Source organism: Balaenoptera physalus (assembly GCF_965194825.1).
Source record: "Balaenoptera physalus genome assembly, chromosome: 8".
Classification (NCBI taxonomy): domain Eukaryota; kingdom Metazoa; phylum Chordata; class Mammalia; order Artiodactyla; family Balaenopteridae; genus Balaenoptera; species Balaenoptera physalus.
In genome coordinates this window covers 17,929,640-17,947,951 of record NC_138887.1, presented here as the reverse complement: position 1 = coordinate 17,947,951, position 18,312 = coordinate 17,929,640, and the positions used below count along the sequence as shown (strand labels likewise).

General features: G+C 44.4%; 2 protein-coding genes and 1 long non-coding RNA gene across 16 annotated transcripts in view; 1 reads left to right on the top strand and 2 right to left on the bottom strand.

Annotated features, from left to right (window-relative positions):
- The window catches only part of SRPK2 (SRSF protein kinase 2), a gene marked incomplete at its 5' end in the record, with an annotated part of 247,870 nt that extends 240,941 nt beyond the window's left edge, over nucleotides 1-6,929 (bottom strand). For 5 of the 14 annotated variants that reach the window (XR_014266949.1, XR_014266950.1, XM_082473514.1 and 2 more), the window contains 2 exons: nucleotides 6,101-6,155; nucleotides 6,777-6,926. Coding sequence is in view for 11 of the 14 variants with exons in the window: in XM_082473514.1 (XP_082329640.1) it covers nucleotides 6,101-6,155; nucleotides 6,777-6,903 (182 nt within the window). Of the gene's footprint in view, nucleotides 1-6,100; nucleotides 6,156-6,241; nucleotides 6,431-6,776 lie in introns of those variants that run through there. The other 9 variants (XM_082473522.1, XM_082473517.1, XM_082473521.1 and 6 more) reach the window with 8 other exon arrangements.
- LOC309666305 overlaps nucleotides 1-18,312 on the top strand; it is a 386,060-nt gene that overhangs the window by 108,783 nt on the left and 258,965 nt on the right. The gene's annotated exons all lie outside the window — the stretch shown is intronic.
- Nucleotides 1-18,312, bottom strand: part of PUS7 (pseudouridine synthase 7) — a 125,052-nt gene that overhangs the window by 16,364 nt on the left and 90,376 nt on the right. The window lies entirely within an intron of this gene.

The following is an 18,312-nucleotide window of genomic DNA, read 5'->3' as shown; positions in this document are numbered from 1 at the left end:
AAAAAAAAAGACTACGCTGTCATCCCATTCACTCATAGGGCTGCAGGTTCCCTGTGTCCAAAAGCACTGTGCTGAGACTACTCCAGGTGTGGGCTCTAATGATTTGCTAACTGCCAAAGTCAAAGGCCACCATCGGGATTCATTTCACTTGAATTATTTTGCAGACTGTGCTCTTCCCTTCTTGAAATGCCCTTGGTTCCTGTGAATCAACTTTCTCCTGATTCTCCTATCCCTCTGGCTCCTCCTTTACCCTACCTATGGCTTTCTTCTCTTCACATACAACACCTTCAGCCACCTGCCACCAACACTATACCCAACAACTCCCATTTGCATTCCTAACCAGAGCTCTTCCCAGCGCTCTAGTGGTAAACACTCACCAATATCTCTAACTGGAAGTGAACCACACACCTCTAACTGCCTAACAAAAGCCATCATTAGCTTTTCCCAAAGCAGCTGTGCATTCTCTACCTTGAGGAATAGCAACAACATCCACAAATTTAGCTAATTCAGAAACCTGGGATTCATCCTAGACCCCTCCCACTCTCCTCCCACATTAAATTGGACACTAAATCCAGTGAATTCTACCCCCTTAATACCCATTAGTCTCCTGAAGCTGGATCTCTTGCCTCCAAGCCATTCTCTACACAGCAGATAGAGTAACCTTTCTAAACATCTCAAACTGTACCCACAGCAATGAGCCCCACTGAATGCTCACCACACCCTGCACCCCAACCACACTTCCTTGCTTGACATTCCAAGAACACAATCATGCCACTTACACCTCCACATGTTTACGCCAACTGCAGCACTGCTTTTGCTTGGAAGGCCCTCACCCTCCCCCCTCCTATTTACTTGGGAAATTATTACTGGCTCTTCAAGATCCAGTTTAACACAACCCTGTGAATCTACTAAAACCTACTCAACTGTACACTTTAAGTAGATGAACTGTATGGTATGTAAGTTATATCTCAACAAAACTCATAATTTTCTGTAAGAAAAAAGACTTACCATCCAATTTTTTAAAAATGGGCAAAAGACAAAATAGGCACTTCACAAAATAGAAATTTCAAATGACCAATAAACTTACGAAAAGATGTTCAAAAACCATCACTCAGGCAAATGCAAATTAAAACCACAATGAGGTATCAGTACATACCCAGAAGGGCTAAAATTAAAAAGAATGACATGATCAAGTATTACAAAGACGCGGAACAATCGAAACTTCATACACTGCAGGTGGGAGTGTAAAGCAGTTCAATCAAAACTATTTCATAATAAAACTGGGGAAAAAAATCTCTGCAATTACTACTAAGACTAAGCATACACCTCTTCTATAACCTAGCAATCCCACTGCTAGAATATATCCCCAAGAGAAATAAGTGCTAATGTCCACAAAAGGACATGTACAAGAATGCTAACAGGGACTTCCCTGGTGGCGCAGTGGTTAAAATCCTCCTGCCAAGGCAGGGGACACGGGTTCGAGCCCTGATCCCGGAAGATCCCACACGCCGCAGAGCAACTAAGCCCGTGTGCCACAACTACTGAAGCCCACGCACCTAGAGCCCGTGAGCCACAACCACTGAAACCAGTGCACCTAGAGCTCGTGCTCCGCAACAACAGAAGCCACTGCAATGGGAGGCCAGCACACCACAACAAAGTGTAGCCTCCGCTAGCGGCAACTAGAAAAAGCCCGCGCACAGCAACGGAGACCCAATGCAGCCAAAAATAAAGTAAAATAAATTTTAAAAACGATTTTTTTTAAAAAAAAGGGTGTTAAAAAAATAATTTATAACCAAAAAGTGTAAAGAACCCAAATGTCCATCAATGAATGGATAACTACAACACAGTATATCAACACAATGAAATGTTACTTGGCAATATAAAGGAATGAAGTACCAATACATACTACAACATGGATGAACCTTGAAAGCATTACGCTAAGAGAACGAAACCAGACAGAAGATCATATGCTGTATGATTCCATTTATTAGAAACATCCAGAATAGATAAGTTTATAGAAAGAGAAAATAAATTAATGAATGCTGGGGTCAAGGGAGAATGGGGAATGACAAGTACGGGGTTTTTTTTGGGGGGGGGTGATGAAAATATTCTGGAATTAGATAATAGTTGCACAACTTTGTGAATATACTAAAAAAAACAGCAAGCTACACACTTTACAAACTAAATTCTTAAAAAACAAATTTTATCGCATGTGAATTATGTTTCAAGAAAAAAGTTACATGTGAGGAAAAAAATCAATAAATACCAAAAAAATTCTTTAAAACATTTTATACATATGCACAGGCCCCAAAGCAAAAATCTATCCCAAGCCATGTGATTTAGCTAATTCTTAAGAATTAGCTCTTCCCTGCTAGTTCTTCCCTGCTGCCTGTTACAAAGCAGCACAATTAATAATTAGCAAACTAAACTCACTGGAACAATGTGAAAAACTAACAATCTCAGTTGAGAAATCTTAATCTTATTTCTGACAACTACAAATTCTAGTGTTCTAAAAAAAGCTGCCTATAAGGAACTGGCGCAATTCACAAAAGCGCATAGAACTGAACTGAATTAAAATGAAGTGCCACTTGCACATACAAGCATATAATGACAAAAGTAGATCATATTACATCAAGACAGGCCCATGTAGTCACATAATTCAAGTCTGCCAATCATTATATTAATATAGTTTAAAATTAGATCTATTACTCTCTTTCCTCCTCTGGAGAATTAATCAAAAAGCAAAAACACTGGGCATCAGGAGACCTGAATTCTGGTCCAAACTAAGCTAGTTGTGTGACCTTACCCTCTATCAGAGCTGTCTGTAAAATGAGGACTACCTCCGAGGCTACGAGTCTCCTGAAGTCCCTCTACCATCACTTCTCCCCCATGCCACTCTGTGCACCCAAAGTCAAGTCACCATGGTTTCCCCACGTACTATGGAAGGCCAGCTCTCGGTTTCTACTTCTCTCCCCCGCCCCCCATAATCCATTCTCTACACTGACAGCCAGTACTCTTTTTAAAACAGGAATCAGATCCTGCTACTCCCATCCATATGCCTCCCAGCGGCCTACAAGGCCAGGCCCTACCCGTTCTGACTCCTCCCCCCTCACCATCCTCTTGGGTAGCACTCTAGCCACTCTGACCTTTGGGTTCCTCCAACATTCCTAGCCCATTCCTCCCCAGGGCCTTTGCCACACTCCCATCTCCTCCGCCTTATTCTAACTTCTGTTCAAATGTCACCTCCTCAGAGAACTGAGTGGGGACTCTGGTCCCAGCCTGCTTAGATTCAACTTAATAGCTGGACATGTTACTTACTCATGCTGTGCCCCCGTTTCATCTGTAAAGTGGTAACTATAGTGCCTACCTCACAGAATTATCACAAGGGATAAACGCATGTAAAGCAAGCAGCAAGCTGACTGGCACAATTTTCAAATGTCATCTATCACTATCCTTAAGGCACCCCATCTTCATTTTCTCGTTATCCCTTAACACTGTCTGGAACTGCCTTCTTTGTCATTCGCTTTAGGGTTCCAAAACCCCCGTAGAATGTAAGCTTCGTGAGGAGCTCGCCATGTCTCGTTCAAAGCTCTACCACAAGGACTTCCCTGGTGGCGCAGTGGTTAAGAATCCGCCTGCCAATGCAGGGGACATGGGTTCAAGCCCTGGTCCGGGAAGATCCCACATGCCGCAGAGCAACTAAGCCCGTGTGTCACAACTACTGAGCCTGCACTCTACAGCCCACAAGCCACAACTACGGAAGCCTGCGTGCCTACAGCCCATGCTCCCCAACAGGAGAAGCCACCACAATGAGAAGCCCACACACCGCAACAAAGAGCAGCCCCCGCTCTCTGCAACTAGAGAAAAGCCCGTGCGCAGCAACAAAGACCCAAAGCAGCCAAAAATAAATAAATAAATATTAAAAAAAAAAAAAAAGCTCTACCACCATTTCCTAGGATAGGCACACACATACTTGTTGAATATATGAATAAATCAATCACATCAAGGATTCCTTTAAAATAATACCGCCTTGATTCAAAGAATTAAGTGAAAAACTGCCTCAATCAAACAGTTATGTAATGGGGCTGGTCTCCTGGTCCTTGCAGACTGACCAGTTCATTTAGTCACTGGCTGAGGGGTTTCTGTCAAATCTAGTCACATAACTACAACAGACAATGAAAAAAGCTAACAGATTTAACCCGTGAGAGTAAAAGTTGAATACTGTGGATATATACTAATTCTTTGTAAACATACCACATAAATCCAAACTGCAGCGCACCAAAAAAGGCTCTGGCCATTAGGAAAGTCATACCCTGAAATATGAAAATATGAAACATACACTGACTTTAACTAAAACTGTTTTTCTACATGTACGTATATATGTAAACCATACACAGATATATATATTCACCTACACACACACAAACACACACAGCCATCCCCAAAACTAGGGGGATGCTTTTTTCAATTCCTTTTAACTTTTCTTAACAAAATGGGCTACGTGGGAATAAATGTTTTGAACTCAAAGTTGTGACCCAACTCAGGAGCCTAAACATTACAGTTCTCCTTACTTATGGACTGAATTTCCGTCGTTCACCAAAGGAAATCCCAAATATAAGGTTCTGATTACTAGCATTACTTTTTAAAGCATCTAAAACTAACAAATATCCATTGAGATTTAACATCTTAAGAATCCAACATCTAATTTTTACCCACCAGGTCAAGCCCTTAATAAATATTTTTCCCTCACTCTAGTAGTAGTTTTTTTTGTTGTTGTTGTTTTTTGTTTTTTTAAGAAAGGCTTTATTATGTCGGTATCTACATTTTGTGAAATCCTTAACATACTTTCAAGTTATATTCCGGTTTGAATGAACACAAATCCTGTCATGATACATCACATTAGTAATGACTTGGGCAGTTTTCATAGACGCCACCAATGGGTATGAAATTCGCCAGGCTGAGACCAAAGCGAAGAAGAAGGGAAAAAGCCTAGGAATGCTGCAGGCTAGTCCCCCAAAGAAAACAAACCAACCAGAAATGCCTCGTAATTTTATTTAAAGATGATCACGGACGATCCCCATAGTACCAAATATATACCACAGAGTTATTTCTTGCTCAAATGGAAGAGGGAAGTCACAAATCTAGGAGGAGGAGTAATCTACGCTGGTAGATTCTTCAAAATTAGGAAAGAAAGGGAAAGGAGACGCGGCGGCGCTCTGCGGTCTCGGAGCAGCTCTCCAGGAAAGGCTTCCCGGGCGCCTGCCGCTCCCACTCCGGTCCGCGGCCAGGCTGGAGGTGGCTGGCGGCTGGCATGTTTGAAATATCACCACCCTATTCATCGCCTCCCGGCACAATGAGGCGCTGGGCAGCCGCTCCGAGGACCGCCCGCGAACACGCCCACCCGCCCCGCGCAGCCCGAGACCCGGGCGCAGCCGCGTCGCAACGAAGTCACGCTCGGCCCGGGCAGAAAGTTTCGGAAAAAAACCCAAGCGCCGAAACGCACAGGTCTCAGAGCTGAACTCGTGCCAGGAACACGCCCGAGGCAAACCACTTGACAACCAGCTCCGGTTTTCAGCAGAAAGGCCGAGAGGCGGGGGCCGGAGAGGAAGAGGAGGCAACACACACACACACTCTCTCTCTCTCGCACACTCGGCTCCTCTTCCTCTAGGGCCCCGGCGCCCAGGTGGGAGCGATGCCGCAGACTCACGCCCGCACGCAGCGCCGGGACGCGGGCGGCGGACGCCAGCTCCCCTCCCAGGAAGGCCCGGGACCCCCGGGCCAGCTCGGCGCGCAGGAGACGGTGCGCACGCCCAGCGCTTCCTCGCCCGTCCGCCCCCAATGGCAGCGGAGACTCGGGGCCCCAGGGGCCCGGGGTCAGGGGATGCTCGGCGGGCCGGCCGCGGGCTCGCACGCGCCCCTCCCCCCGCCCCTCCCCCCGGGCCGCCCGCGGGGCGCGCAGGAGGCGAGAGCCGGCGTCCCGTGGGATCAGCTCGCCCGCCCGCCGGCCCCGGGAATCCGGGCAACTTTCCCCTGCGCGGTCGCGGACTAACCCCGACCGAGCGAAGGCGGGGGTCCGGCGGCTAGCGCGGCGTGGACTCACTTTTTCGGATGTTTCTCTCTTTTCGGCCTCCGCTTTCGGGCCTGAATGGCCAGCACTGAGGAAAGAAGACACACATTAACGGTCTGGGAGGCCGGCGCGGGGCCGCGTGGCGGGGAGGAGGGGACGCCGCGGGCCACTCACCTTTCCGGGAGCTCATCCCGACGCGGGGGAAGTGGGGCGGGGGGCTTCGCGGCGGCGGCGGCGGCGGCGGCGGCAGCGGCAGCGGCAGCGGCAGCAGCTGCAGCGGCAGCAGCGTCGCGGGAGCCGAGCCGAGCCGAGCTGCAGCCTCCACTCACTCCGCCGGCCGGGAGGAGGCGGGAACTGCGCCTGCGCCGCCGCCTCAGCCGCCGCTCCCGCGGGGGGCCCGGCAAAACCCGCCCCCGGCCGGCCCCGCCCCCGCCTCGCCCCGCCCCTCCCGCACTCCCCCCCCGCCCGGTGGGGTCGAGACCCCCGTGCCAGCCACGCCCGCGCGCCCCGCACCCACCCGCCTAGCCCACCTGTGCGGAAGGGATCCCCCCCACGACCACCGCCACTCCCTCCCATGCCTCCCCCACCCCAGCCCGCGGCCCGGGCCTCCGCCTCCTGCGCCCCCGCGGCTGGCCGAGGCCTCCCGTCCCTCCCGGGCACGCGGCCTGCGCGACCCTCACTCTCCAACCACAGCCTCTCTCCTACCCACCCCGGCGGGTCGCGCCGCCCGCTTCTCCATGCGCCGTTCCTTGGCCGGCGCCTCCGCGAGTCTCACACCACCTCTCCTCACGAGGCCTCTTCTCCCCCTTTGCTCCTCTACATCCTTGCATCCCCATGAGCGCCGCTTCCTCCTCTCTGGCGGGTGTGGAAAGGGCACAGGACCAAGAGCTGGGAAACCTGGGTCTTTCACTAACTGTGTGACCTTGGAAAAGTCATCTTATCTCTCACCTTTATCTACCCCACAGGATTGCTTGAGTGTAATGAAGGAAGAGATGCAAATAGCACAGATAGTAGGATTAAGCTTTTGCACATGAATTAAGGTCCAGTTCAATAAATTCCATGTGTCTAACAATTTAACACAACAACCCACCAAGGAGTTATTTCTTACAGAGAGGAAACTGAGTCCTGAAGAGGTTAAACAGTTTACCCAGCAATGATTCAAATTTAGGCCTACCTGACTCTAATCGGGGGATAAAATAACTGCAGTGATCCGTTTATTTAAATAATTATAAGATTTTTGAAAAATATTCATCCTGACCATTTACCCTCTCAACTATATTCTTAACTGATCAGAGTAGCTAACCTTATTATAAAGATCCTAAACCCACCAGAACAGCGCTGCTTGAACTTGAAGAGCTTTTTGCTTTCTCAATTTTTTTATTTTCAAAAATATCAAACGTACAGAAAAGTTATGAGAAAAATATAGTGGACAACCATATTACCCCATATTCACCAATTTTGAATATTTCACCACATTTGCCTTCCCTGTGTGCACGGGTTTTTGGTTTTGTTTTGTTTATGATGAATCATTTGAGTTTTTTGCAGGCTTTTACCCTTTACCCCTAAGTATTTCCGTAAGTATCTACTAAGAACAAAGATACTCTCCTATATAATAAGAATTCCATTATCCAAGAAAATTTCATATCATTATAATACTATTATCTGTAACATACAGCGGCCATATTCAAATTTTCAAAATGTCCTTTTTAGCTGACTTTTTTCTCAATCCGGAATACAATCAAGGATCATGCATTGCATTTAATTGTCATGTCTTTTTAAGCTCCTTTAGTCTAGAATAACCCCTGGTTTGTTTTTTTCTTTTATAACATTCACTTTTTTGAAGAGTTCAATTCTGTTTGCAGAATGTTCCTCAGTTTGTATTCATCTGTTCCCTATTAGATTCAAGTTAAATAATTTTGTCATGTACACTGTATAGATGAGGTTGTGTTCATCTTAGTATGCTGCATCAAGAGGCATACGATGTCAGTTTGTACTATTATTGGTGATGTTATATGTAATCATTTCTCCATGGTAAAGGTACCTTTTTTCCTTTGTATTTAAAAAGTAGTCTGTGTAAAAAATGGACAAAAGACTTGAACAGATATTTCTCCAAAGAAGATATACAAATGGCCAACAGGTACATGAAAAGATGCCCAGCATCATTAGAGAAATGCAAAGCAAAACCAAAATGAGATATCACTTCACACCTACTAGGATGGCTATAATTTTTTTTTTTAATGAAAAATAAGAGTTAGGATTTACAGACATTGGAATACTCATTCATTACTGCTGGGAATGTAAAATGGTGCAATCACTGTGGAAAACAGTTCCACAATTCCTCAAAAACCTAAACATGGAATTATCAGCAGTTCCACTCCTAGGTGTATATCCAAAAGAATTGAAAACAGGTACTCAAATCCTTGTACCCAAATGTTCATAGCATCACTAATCATACTAGCCAAAAGGTTAGAAACAAATATCCACCAATGTATAAACAAATTGTGGTATAGACATACAAAGAAATATTTTTCAGCCATAAAAAGGAATGAAGTACTGGTAGATGCTACAGCATGGATGAACCTCAAAAACCTTATGCGAAGTGAAAGAAGGCAGACACAAAAGGTCATCTATTGTTCTATTCCATTTATATGAAACATCCAGAATAAGCCAATCCATAGAAAGCAGATTAGTGGTGGCCCATGGCTGGGGGGAGGGGATATAAGGAGCAACTGCTTAATGGATAAGGGGTTCTATTTTGTACCGATGAAAATGTTTTGGAGCTCGGTAGAGCTGGTGGTGGCACAACATTGGAAATGTACTAAATGCCACTGAATTCTTCTTTCTAAAATGATTAACATGTTAGATGAATTTCACCTCAAATTTTTTTTAACTTATTTATTTGTTTATTTTTGGCTGCGCTGGGTCTTTGTGGCCGTGTGCAGGTTTTCTCTGGTTGCGGTGAGCGGGGGCTACTCTTCGTTGCGGTGCACGGGCTTCTCATTGCGGTGGCTTCTCTTGCTGCGGAGCACGGGCTCCAGGCGCGCGGGCTTCAGTAGTTGTGGCACGTGGGCTCCGTAGTTGTGGCTCGCGGGCTCTAGAGCACAGGCTCAGTAGTTGTGGCGCACGGGCTTAGTTGCTCTGTAGCATGTGGGATCTTCCTGGACCAGGGCTCGAACCCATGTCCCCTGCGTTGGCAGGCGGATTCTTAACCACTGCGCCACCAGGGAAGCCCATCACCTCAATTTTTTAAAAAAGTAACCTGTGGGGTAATACTTTGAGATTGTGTGAGTATCCTCCCCCAAGAATCCTTCACTCCATGGGCTAGCATCCATCCATGATGTTTGCTTGAATCAAGTATTACTATAGTGGTTGGAGAATAATGACATTATAATCCTGTCCTTCCATCTCTTCCAACTATGTTAATTAGGTGAGCTTTCATTTCTCCTGCCACCCCTTTGTTTTCTGTTTATTTTTGGCTTGATTTTTGATTCTTGAATTGTCCCATATTTGACCAGAGAAGATGCTTTCAACTTGCATTGTCTTTGGACATGTCCCAATCCATTTTTGAGCACCTCTTGACTTCCTGGCACAAGATATTCCAGGAAACCTTGTGCTTTCCCTAACTGAGTCTTAGAACAAGCCATTTCTCCAGTTTTTGCTCCTTCTAAAAGTTGATCAGAAGCTTTGAAGCCAAAGAAATCTGAATTTGAAACCACTTTCCTTTACTATTTTTAACAGCTTTATTAAGATATGACTCAGGGCTTCCCTGGTGGCGCAGTGGTTAAGAATCCGCCTGCCAATGCAGGGGACACGGGTTCAAGCCCTGGTCCGGGAAGATCCCACATGCCGCGAAGCAACTAAGCCCGTGCGCCACAACTCCTGAGACTGTGCTCTAGAGCCCACGAGCCACAACTACTGAGCCCGCGTGCCACAACTACTGAAGCTTGTGTGCCTAGAGCCCGTGCTCCACAACGAGAGAAGCCACTGCAATGAGAAGCCCGCGCACCGCAACGAAGAGTAGCCCCCTCTCGCCACAACTAGAAAAAGCCCGCGCGCAGCAACGGAGACCCAATACAGCCAAAAATATATAAATAAAATAAATAAATTTATAAAAAAAGCAAAAACAAAAAAACAATAAGATATGACTCACACACCACACAATTCACCCATTTGAAGTACAAAATTCAATGGTTTTTAATATATTCACATGGCTATGCAACCACCACCACAATCTAATTTCAAAACATTTTTGTCACCCCTAAAAGAATCTCCACACCCATTAGCAGTCACTCCCCATTTCCCCCAACCTCCCTTGGCCTAAGCCCTGGCCAACCACTCATCTCCCTTCTGTCTCTATAGACTTGCCTATTCTGGACAGATCATAAAAATGCAATCCTACCATTGTGGCCTTGTGACTGGCTTCTTTCTCAGCTTAACGCTGAAACCAATTTCTGCTGCTTAGTTGTTGTTTTTTTTTTTTTTTGGTCGCGCTTGGTCTTAGTTGTGGCAGGCAGGCTCCTTAGTTGAGGCTTGCCAGCTCCTTAGTTGTGGCATGCAAACTCTTAGTTGCGGCATGCATGTGGGATCTAGTTCCCTGACCAGGGATCGAACCCAGGCCCCCTGAATTGAGAGCGTGGAGTCTTAACCACTGTGGCACCAGGGAAGTCCCTCTGCTGCTTAATTTTTGCATAACCTTGAGTATGTTACTTAATTACAACATCTGGAAAACAGTAATAATATCAATACCAATCATCCCAGATCAATATGATAATCTACTAAGATAATATTCAATAAATAGTAATTATCATGAACATTAGTTGGGAGACACATACCCAACCTGCTGGATCTTTTGCATTCATTTATTCAACAAATACTTATCAAACACCTGTCATATAGCAGGCATTAGTCTAGATATTGAGTCTACAGCGTGGAAAACACACAAAAATCCTGCCCTCATGAAGCTTACATTCTACTGCCAGAAGACAGAAGATAAACAAAATAAATATGCAAAAATATATACTCTGTAGATGGTGATAGCGTCTAGGAAAAGAAAAACAAAACAAAACAAGACAAAACAAAACAGCAATCTGTTGGGAAGGTGTTTAGGAAAGGCCTCACTGAGGTGGTAACACTTATTTAAAGACTTTAAGGTGATCTTTTTTTTTGGCCATGCCGTGTGGCATGAGGGATCTTAGTTCCCTGACCAGGGATCCAACCCGGGCCCAAGGCAGTGAGAGCAAGGAGTCCTGACCACTGGACCACCAGCGAATTCCCGACCTTAAGGTGATCTTGCCAGGCTTTTTACTTCTATAAATTAGGAGAGAACTATATTTGCCACCTAGAATATTTGTGAATTTATTGAATTAAAATACACCAACCTAATTATTAATGAACAACTTTACACATACTATATTAGATGCTTAAAGAATGATAAATTATGAACCCAGTCTCTGCTGATTTGGAAATTAAAAATTTCTTTGAGATGCGTCAAAACGTAAAATGACATTTTAAAGGAAATACAAAAAAGGAGAAACACAATAACAGGAGTTTAATTTTTTCTACCATCATTTATTTCTACATATATTAATTATGTGAATATTATAATTAAGAAGGGAAAGTATTAAAACTAGATGTAGGTTTCTGTAGCAGTCCAAAATAAATGAAAAGGGCAGTACGTATGCATTTTTCCCCAACCTCACATAATGGAATTCAAGATGAACACATCATATTAATTTTTATCAAATATAAAATAAAATTAAAGAATGCTATAAATCCAACTGCACTCCAACATTTCCAAGTAGAGTTACTAAATCATGTTGTATCTTAGAAGGTATATTTAGTATGTCATAGAATTGGAATCAGACTTGAGAGGTCATATAATGCATCTTGGGGCCTTTAGCCTCCTTCTAATGGTCCCCCAACACTTTTAAATTTTTAGAAAAGTTTCTTTATATCTTATGTACACCTTCTATTATGAAGATTAAGCCTGTCGCTTGTTATTTCATTATAGCGTGTTTCTCAGTGGCACTAGCACCAATATAACAGTGTAACACAGAAGTCAGTGCACAGAATAGTAGAGCCAAACTGTCAGAGTTCAAATCCTAGTTCTGTCATTAGCTGGGTAACCTTGGACAAGTTTCTCAGTTTCTTTGTGCCTCGGTTGCCTGATCTGCAAAATGCAGAGAGTAATATTACCTACCTTATACGTTTGTTGTGAGGATTAAATTAGTTATTTCACATAAAATGCTTAGAGAAGGATCTAAGTGTTCCCCCCAAAATTAGTTATTCATATTTATATGCATATTAAGACAGGTATTACTTATCTATTGCTGCATACCAAACCTCTCCCAAATTTAGCAACTTAAAACAACAAGAATTTATTATCTCACAATTTCTGTGGTCCAGGAACTTGGGAGCAGTCTAGCTGGAAAATGATGTTATCTGGGGCTACAGTCATCGGAAGGCTTGCGGAAGGCTGAGAGATCTGTCACCAAGATGGTTCACTCACATGGCTGTCAGCAGTGGTCCTCAGGTCCTTGCTGCCTGTTTCAGAGAGGCCTTACCCCCCGCTCCCGGATCTTTCCATAGGGCTGCTGGAGTGTCCGGCTTCCCCCAGAGTGAGTGGCCCTAGAGGGAGCAAGGAAGAAACTGCAATGCCTTTTATGACCTACCCTCAGAAGTCACAATCCACCATTTCCACCACATTCTATGCATTAGAAACAAGTAGAGCACACGCTCAAAGGAGGGGAATGAAGCCACTTCTTATAGGGAGATTTATCAGAGAGTGTGTGGACACATTTTTAAACCACCACAAGGGCTCATTCCTTCTTTCCTTTGGTGCCTCTGATTTGCAAGTGAGAATCCTTCGAGACCTCTCATTCATACTGTCTAAATACTAGACATGAAAGGGAATTTTCAGTCCAACATTCAGACTAAAGAAAAAGGAATGTAGATTAGAAAGATTATCTAGAGAAAATCATCAATAGTAATAAATTTATTATAAATAAAATGCCTTCTGTATGTGACTCTTACATAAACCAGCTAAAAAATGACTCCTGGGACTTCCCTGGTGGCACAGTGGTTAAGAATCCGCCTGCCAATGCAGGGGACATGGGTTCGAGCCCTGGTCTGGGAAGACCCCACATGCCACGGAGAAACTAAGCCCGTGCACCACAGCTACTGAGCCTGTGCTCTAGAGCCCGCGTGCCACAACTACTGAAGCCCGCGCGCCTAGAGCCTGTGCTCTGCAACAAGAAGCCACCGCAATGAGAAGCCTGCACACCCCAACAAAGAGTAGCCCCTGCTCGCCGCAACTAGAGGAAGCCCGCCGCCCACAGCAATGAAGAACCAACGCAGCCAAAAATAAATAAATAAAAATTTTTAAAAAAATGACTCCTAAAGATGTGCCCAGGGCTGGATTAGGATGGATTTAGAATACTGACTAATATGTCCACACATATCTAAACAGATGAAATGGTCTGGCCATAAAGACTATGTTGAACTTCCCCACCCTGGGCTCCATTTCTTTCAAGCTTTTAGACATGGATAAAGCCATGATAGAACACTCATTTCTCAAATATTTGAACTCTCTGAGTATAAGAATTTGGTTTTCCATTTTACTGTAACTGGTTTAAAAATCCAATATAAAATCTAATATAAAAATAAACTGAATATGATCTTGCTCACAGTTAAACACATATTCTGTTCAAGCATAATTCATAATCAGTTCTTCAACATGTATATTTGTCACCTTCAGGTAGGTTTAGGCATTGTATCTGGAAATAAGATATACTTTTACCATTAAAAAGCAGCTTTATAATCTTCATTATTATAGTGTTTAATTGAACTTGCTTGTTAAACGTTTTTATTGTTACATAATGTACATACAGAAACATGCATAAATCACAAGGGTACAATAAAGCAAAGACACCTATGTTTAAAAATATTGAAGGTTACCAGTACCTTGAAAGCCCCCTTTGTCCCTCCTTAGTAACTGCTCCCACCAAGGCTACCTCTATTCTAACTTCTAACACTGCTGATTAATGCTAACTGGTTTTTAGTTTTATGGGAAATGGAATCATACACTAGGTACTGTTTTGCATCTGGCCTCTTTTGCTCAATATTATATTGTGAGACTGAGCCATGTGGTGTGTTTAATAATCTTTTCACTGTTGTATAGTATTCCATTTTATGCACACACCACTTTTGTAATTCACTGGTGCTATTTATTAAACTACTGTCTCAACCCCAAACTCACCCTTCTACTCTCAGCTTTGTAATGAGGGAGCTGTGACTCAGCTAACATTTCTCCATTGCCAGCGGATGCCCATTAATTCTGCCAGATGGGGGAGCTAGAGGGAAACTGGAAGGCTGGAAAAGAGAGAAGGGACTTGCTCCCTCCTGTTTGCTGGCTGTTCCTGTCACTATCATCTTGGCACAGGCCCTTTATAGAAGCAGTTGGCTCCAGTCTCAAGTTTCGTGGTGCTCCTCAAACCAGCTTCATTGTCTCTCCTTAGAAGGACAATCAAGGCCAGGCCATACCCCCTCCCGACATCTGGGTCCCAGCTCCCTCCTCTAAGCTTCTGAGGTCTACTAACCCACCTCTGCACTTTGTTCCCCAGCCCTAGGAGTGGACGCTGATTCCTGCATTATTACTGTATTACTTGTGTCCCCTTTACTCTTTTTCAGTTCTCCAATACCTCTTCAACCAAGCAATACCTTATATTAATTTTTTGTTGTTATTAAACCAATCTAACTGCCGTACAAAAGTAAATAGTTCCTGCTTTCTCTCTAATGGGTACAATAGATGATTGGTTTGTCTCCAGTTTGGGCTACTATGAATAGTGCTGCTACGCATATTCTCCTGTCTTTTGGTGAAATGTGTATATGCCTGAAATGGAATTGCTAGGTCATAGGGGAGCTGTGTGTTCACTTTCAGCAGGCACTGCCAGGAAGTTTTCCAAAGTGGTTGTACCAATAATTGCATTGATTCTAAGACACTCCCAGGATCTCATACCTGATCCTCAGAACTTTTAAAAGTTAGAATACAGAGCCAATAAACTCCACACTATTGTAATTTAATCTCAGCTTCAGAATTTTTATGTTGCAGTGTTCAGAAAACGAGACTCAGTTGCTTGAGGACAGACTTTATGTCCTTAATTCCTCTATCAGTGCCTGGCACATAGTAGGTGATGTTGAATAGATAATAAGGGGAAGTTTAAATCTGTTCTTCTGTACAGTTGAACTAATGTGAAACAGCAATGTAAATTGAGGTCAGTCCCAACTAGGGGATACTCAGTCACCCCAGCACATATTCCACTGGGCAGCTGTGTCCCATCTAGGGGATACTCAGTCACCCCAGCACATATTCCACTGGGCAGCTGTAGATAAACAGGCCTCTGTTTCCCCAGGTTGCTTCTATTGCCCTGCAAGACCCATTTCTCTCCTCACCATAGGCTTAAATGACTTGATTCAGGAACAGACGCAACACAACAGTGGCTGCTTAGGGACTAGGGCAGCCTCGTATCTGGCACATCAACCTCAACATTCCAACCCTCTCTCAAGAATCTTTGGTGGAGATCCCAAACTGAATTAAATCCCTTCGAGATTTATTCTCAGAGTGACTCAGACTTCAGGGTGCTCCCCTCCAACCTCTAGGATGTCTTAAGAGTCACCTACACAAAACCCAAGACAAACAACCCGCTTCTTCACACCCTGCCTGAAACCTTCACAAGCCCAACTCTCGAGAACCAATGGGTTACGAGCACCCGCTGGGAACTCAGGGTTCCTGACGTGAGCAGACCATGGAGAAAAAGTAGCAGCTTGCTAGAAGATGCTAATATAGGAAGCTGACTGCCATCGAGTGCTCTGAAATCCACTCAACAAAAATTAGGGTGGGGGAAGGAGGAGAAGGAGTGAAGGCAACACATACACTTGTTAATAAGATATATTCATGCTTTCTACAACAACACAGGTTCCAATTGCATAAGTCTGCTTCTATACGATACAGGATTGTTAAGGTGACATCATTCTGATTTTACAAGTAATATAACCTGACTGACAAAATGGTGAGGAAGCAGATATACCTAATTATGAATTATAGACAATTATATTTTTTAATCTCTGGGTATGTAAGGCATGTTTTTCTGACTCATCACAGGCAGTGACTTAGAGCAAATTGATGTCTCTTCTCATGCACTGTTTGTCACCAAAGAGGAGGCCAGCATGTTCTGATGTCATCACACAAGGTGATATAAGTACCTCCTGTCTCTGACTCCTCAGACATTTCCTTACTTCTCATCCTTTCCCTCTCCAATCCCCCTCCTGTCTAACGCTACATTCATCATCACCTGACATCTAAAGAATCTGGTCATCACAAGCTGGGTGTTGCCTCAGTTGTCTATGCTGTAAAACAACCCCAAATTAGTAGCTTAAAACAACGATTTATTATTTCTCACACTTCTCTGGGTTCTTCTTCTGATCTCACCTGGGTCATTCATGCTGCTGCATTCATCCGGTGGCTCAGCTAGAGCTGGAGGCCCAAGGTGACCACATCTGTATATCTGGGGCCTTGAAGGGACTAGAGAGCTAGGACCTCTCTCTCCCCATGTTATCTTTCATCATTAACTAATTTATCCAAGCTTCTTTACATGGCAAGTCCCAGGAGAGTGAAGGCACAAGCTGTGTAGGCTCCAGAACTCACACAATGTCATTTCAACAATATTCTATTGGTTTAGGCAAATCCTAAGGCCAGATTCATTGTGAAAGGCAACCACACAAGGGAATGAATTCAGGGAGACAGTATTCATCAGGGTCATTTTACAACAATCTACCATATAGGTGTATAGCTATATAATCCCATCAGACTTCATTTTAGGCATGCTTCCCAATGCACCTAAGCCTCTGCAAGGTCAGTCAGTCAACAATTTTTTTTTGAGCAACCACAAGGAACAAAGTAATAGGCTAGGAGTATATATTTAACATACAATTTCTGGCTAAAAGAGTGCTTTCAAGTCCATTAAAAAATTTTTTCTCAATCCCACCCTCTGAAATAGGTAAGGGTGTATTGCTGGTGGTATAATAAATATATTTGGTCTTTGATCCCCATCCCTGGCACAGAACTTCTAAAACCTTTGGGATTTCCTGAGTAATAGGAACGTCTTTTGTTGTTTATAATAAGCCCCCTGCTTTTAAATTTTATTTATTTATTTATTTATTTATGTCTGCATTGAGTCTTCGTTGCTGCGCGTGGGCTTTCTCTAGTTGCGGCGAGCGGGGGCTACTCTTCTTTGCGGTGCGCGGGCTTCTCATTACAGTGGCTTCTCTTGTTGCGGAGCACGGGCTCTAGGCATGCGGACTTCAGTAGTTGTGGCTCACGAGCTCTAGAGCGCAGGCTCAGTAGTTGTGGCGCATGGCCTTAGTTGCCCCACGGCATGTGGCATCTTCCCGGACCAGGGCTCCAACCCGTGTCCCCTGCACTGGCAGGCGGATTCTTAACCACTGCGCCACAAGGGAAGTCCCAATAAACCCCTTTAGATGACACCTGGCCAACTTAGGTAGGGCTCCTAGATAGTCTCAAGGTGAGGCTGGTCACCAGAACGACCAAATGATGAGAAAGTTGGAAATTTCAACCGCACGCCTGACCTTCCGGGAGGGGAGGAGAGCTGGAAACTGAACTGTTCTATAAAAACTCTCAAAGGAGATTTGAGCTCCCAGGCAGTGAAGCCTCAAGGTGCTGGGAGGTGGGGAGCCCAGAGACGGCATGGAAACTGCACCCCACCACCCAATACCATGTCCTACACATGTCTTCTATTTGGCTCTTCTTGAGTTGTATCCTTTATAATAAATCAGTAAAATGCCTTCCTGAGTTCTGTGAGCTGTTCTGAGGAGGGGTTGTGGGAAGCCCTTGTTTAGAGCCAATCAGTCAGAAGCATGGGTGGTCTCTCCAGGACATGCAACTGGTGTCTGAAGCTGGGAGAGGGGCAGTCTTGTGAGACTGAGCCCTAAACTTTGGGGTGTGCACTAACTCTGGATAACTGGTATCAAAATTGAATTGAACTGCTGAATATTCAGTTGGTGTCCTGAGAATCAGAGAATTGGTTGTTGGCTTTGGAAAACACTCCAGAGTCCCCACTGTGCAGTAGATAGGAGAGCTAGGACACACACTCTTTTGTGCCAACATATACTTCTTTTTCCACATTGGTTGCTCCTCTCAAAAAAAAATTTGTTTTTCATGAATCATAAGA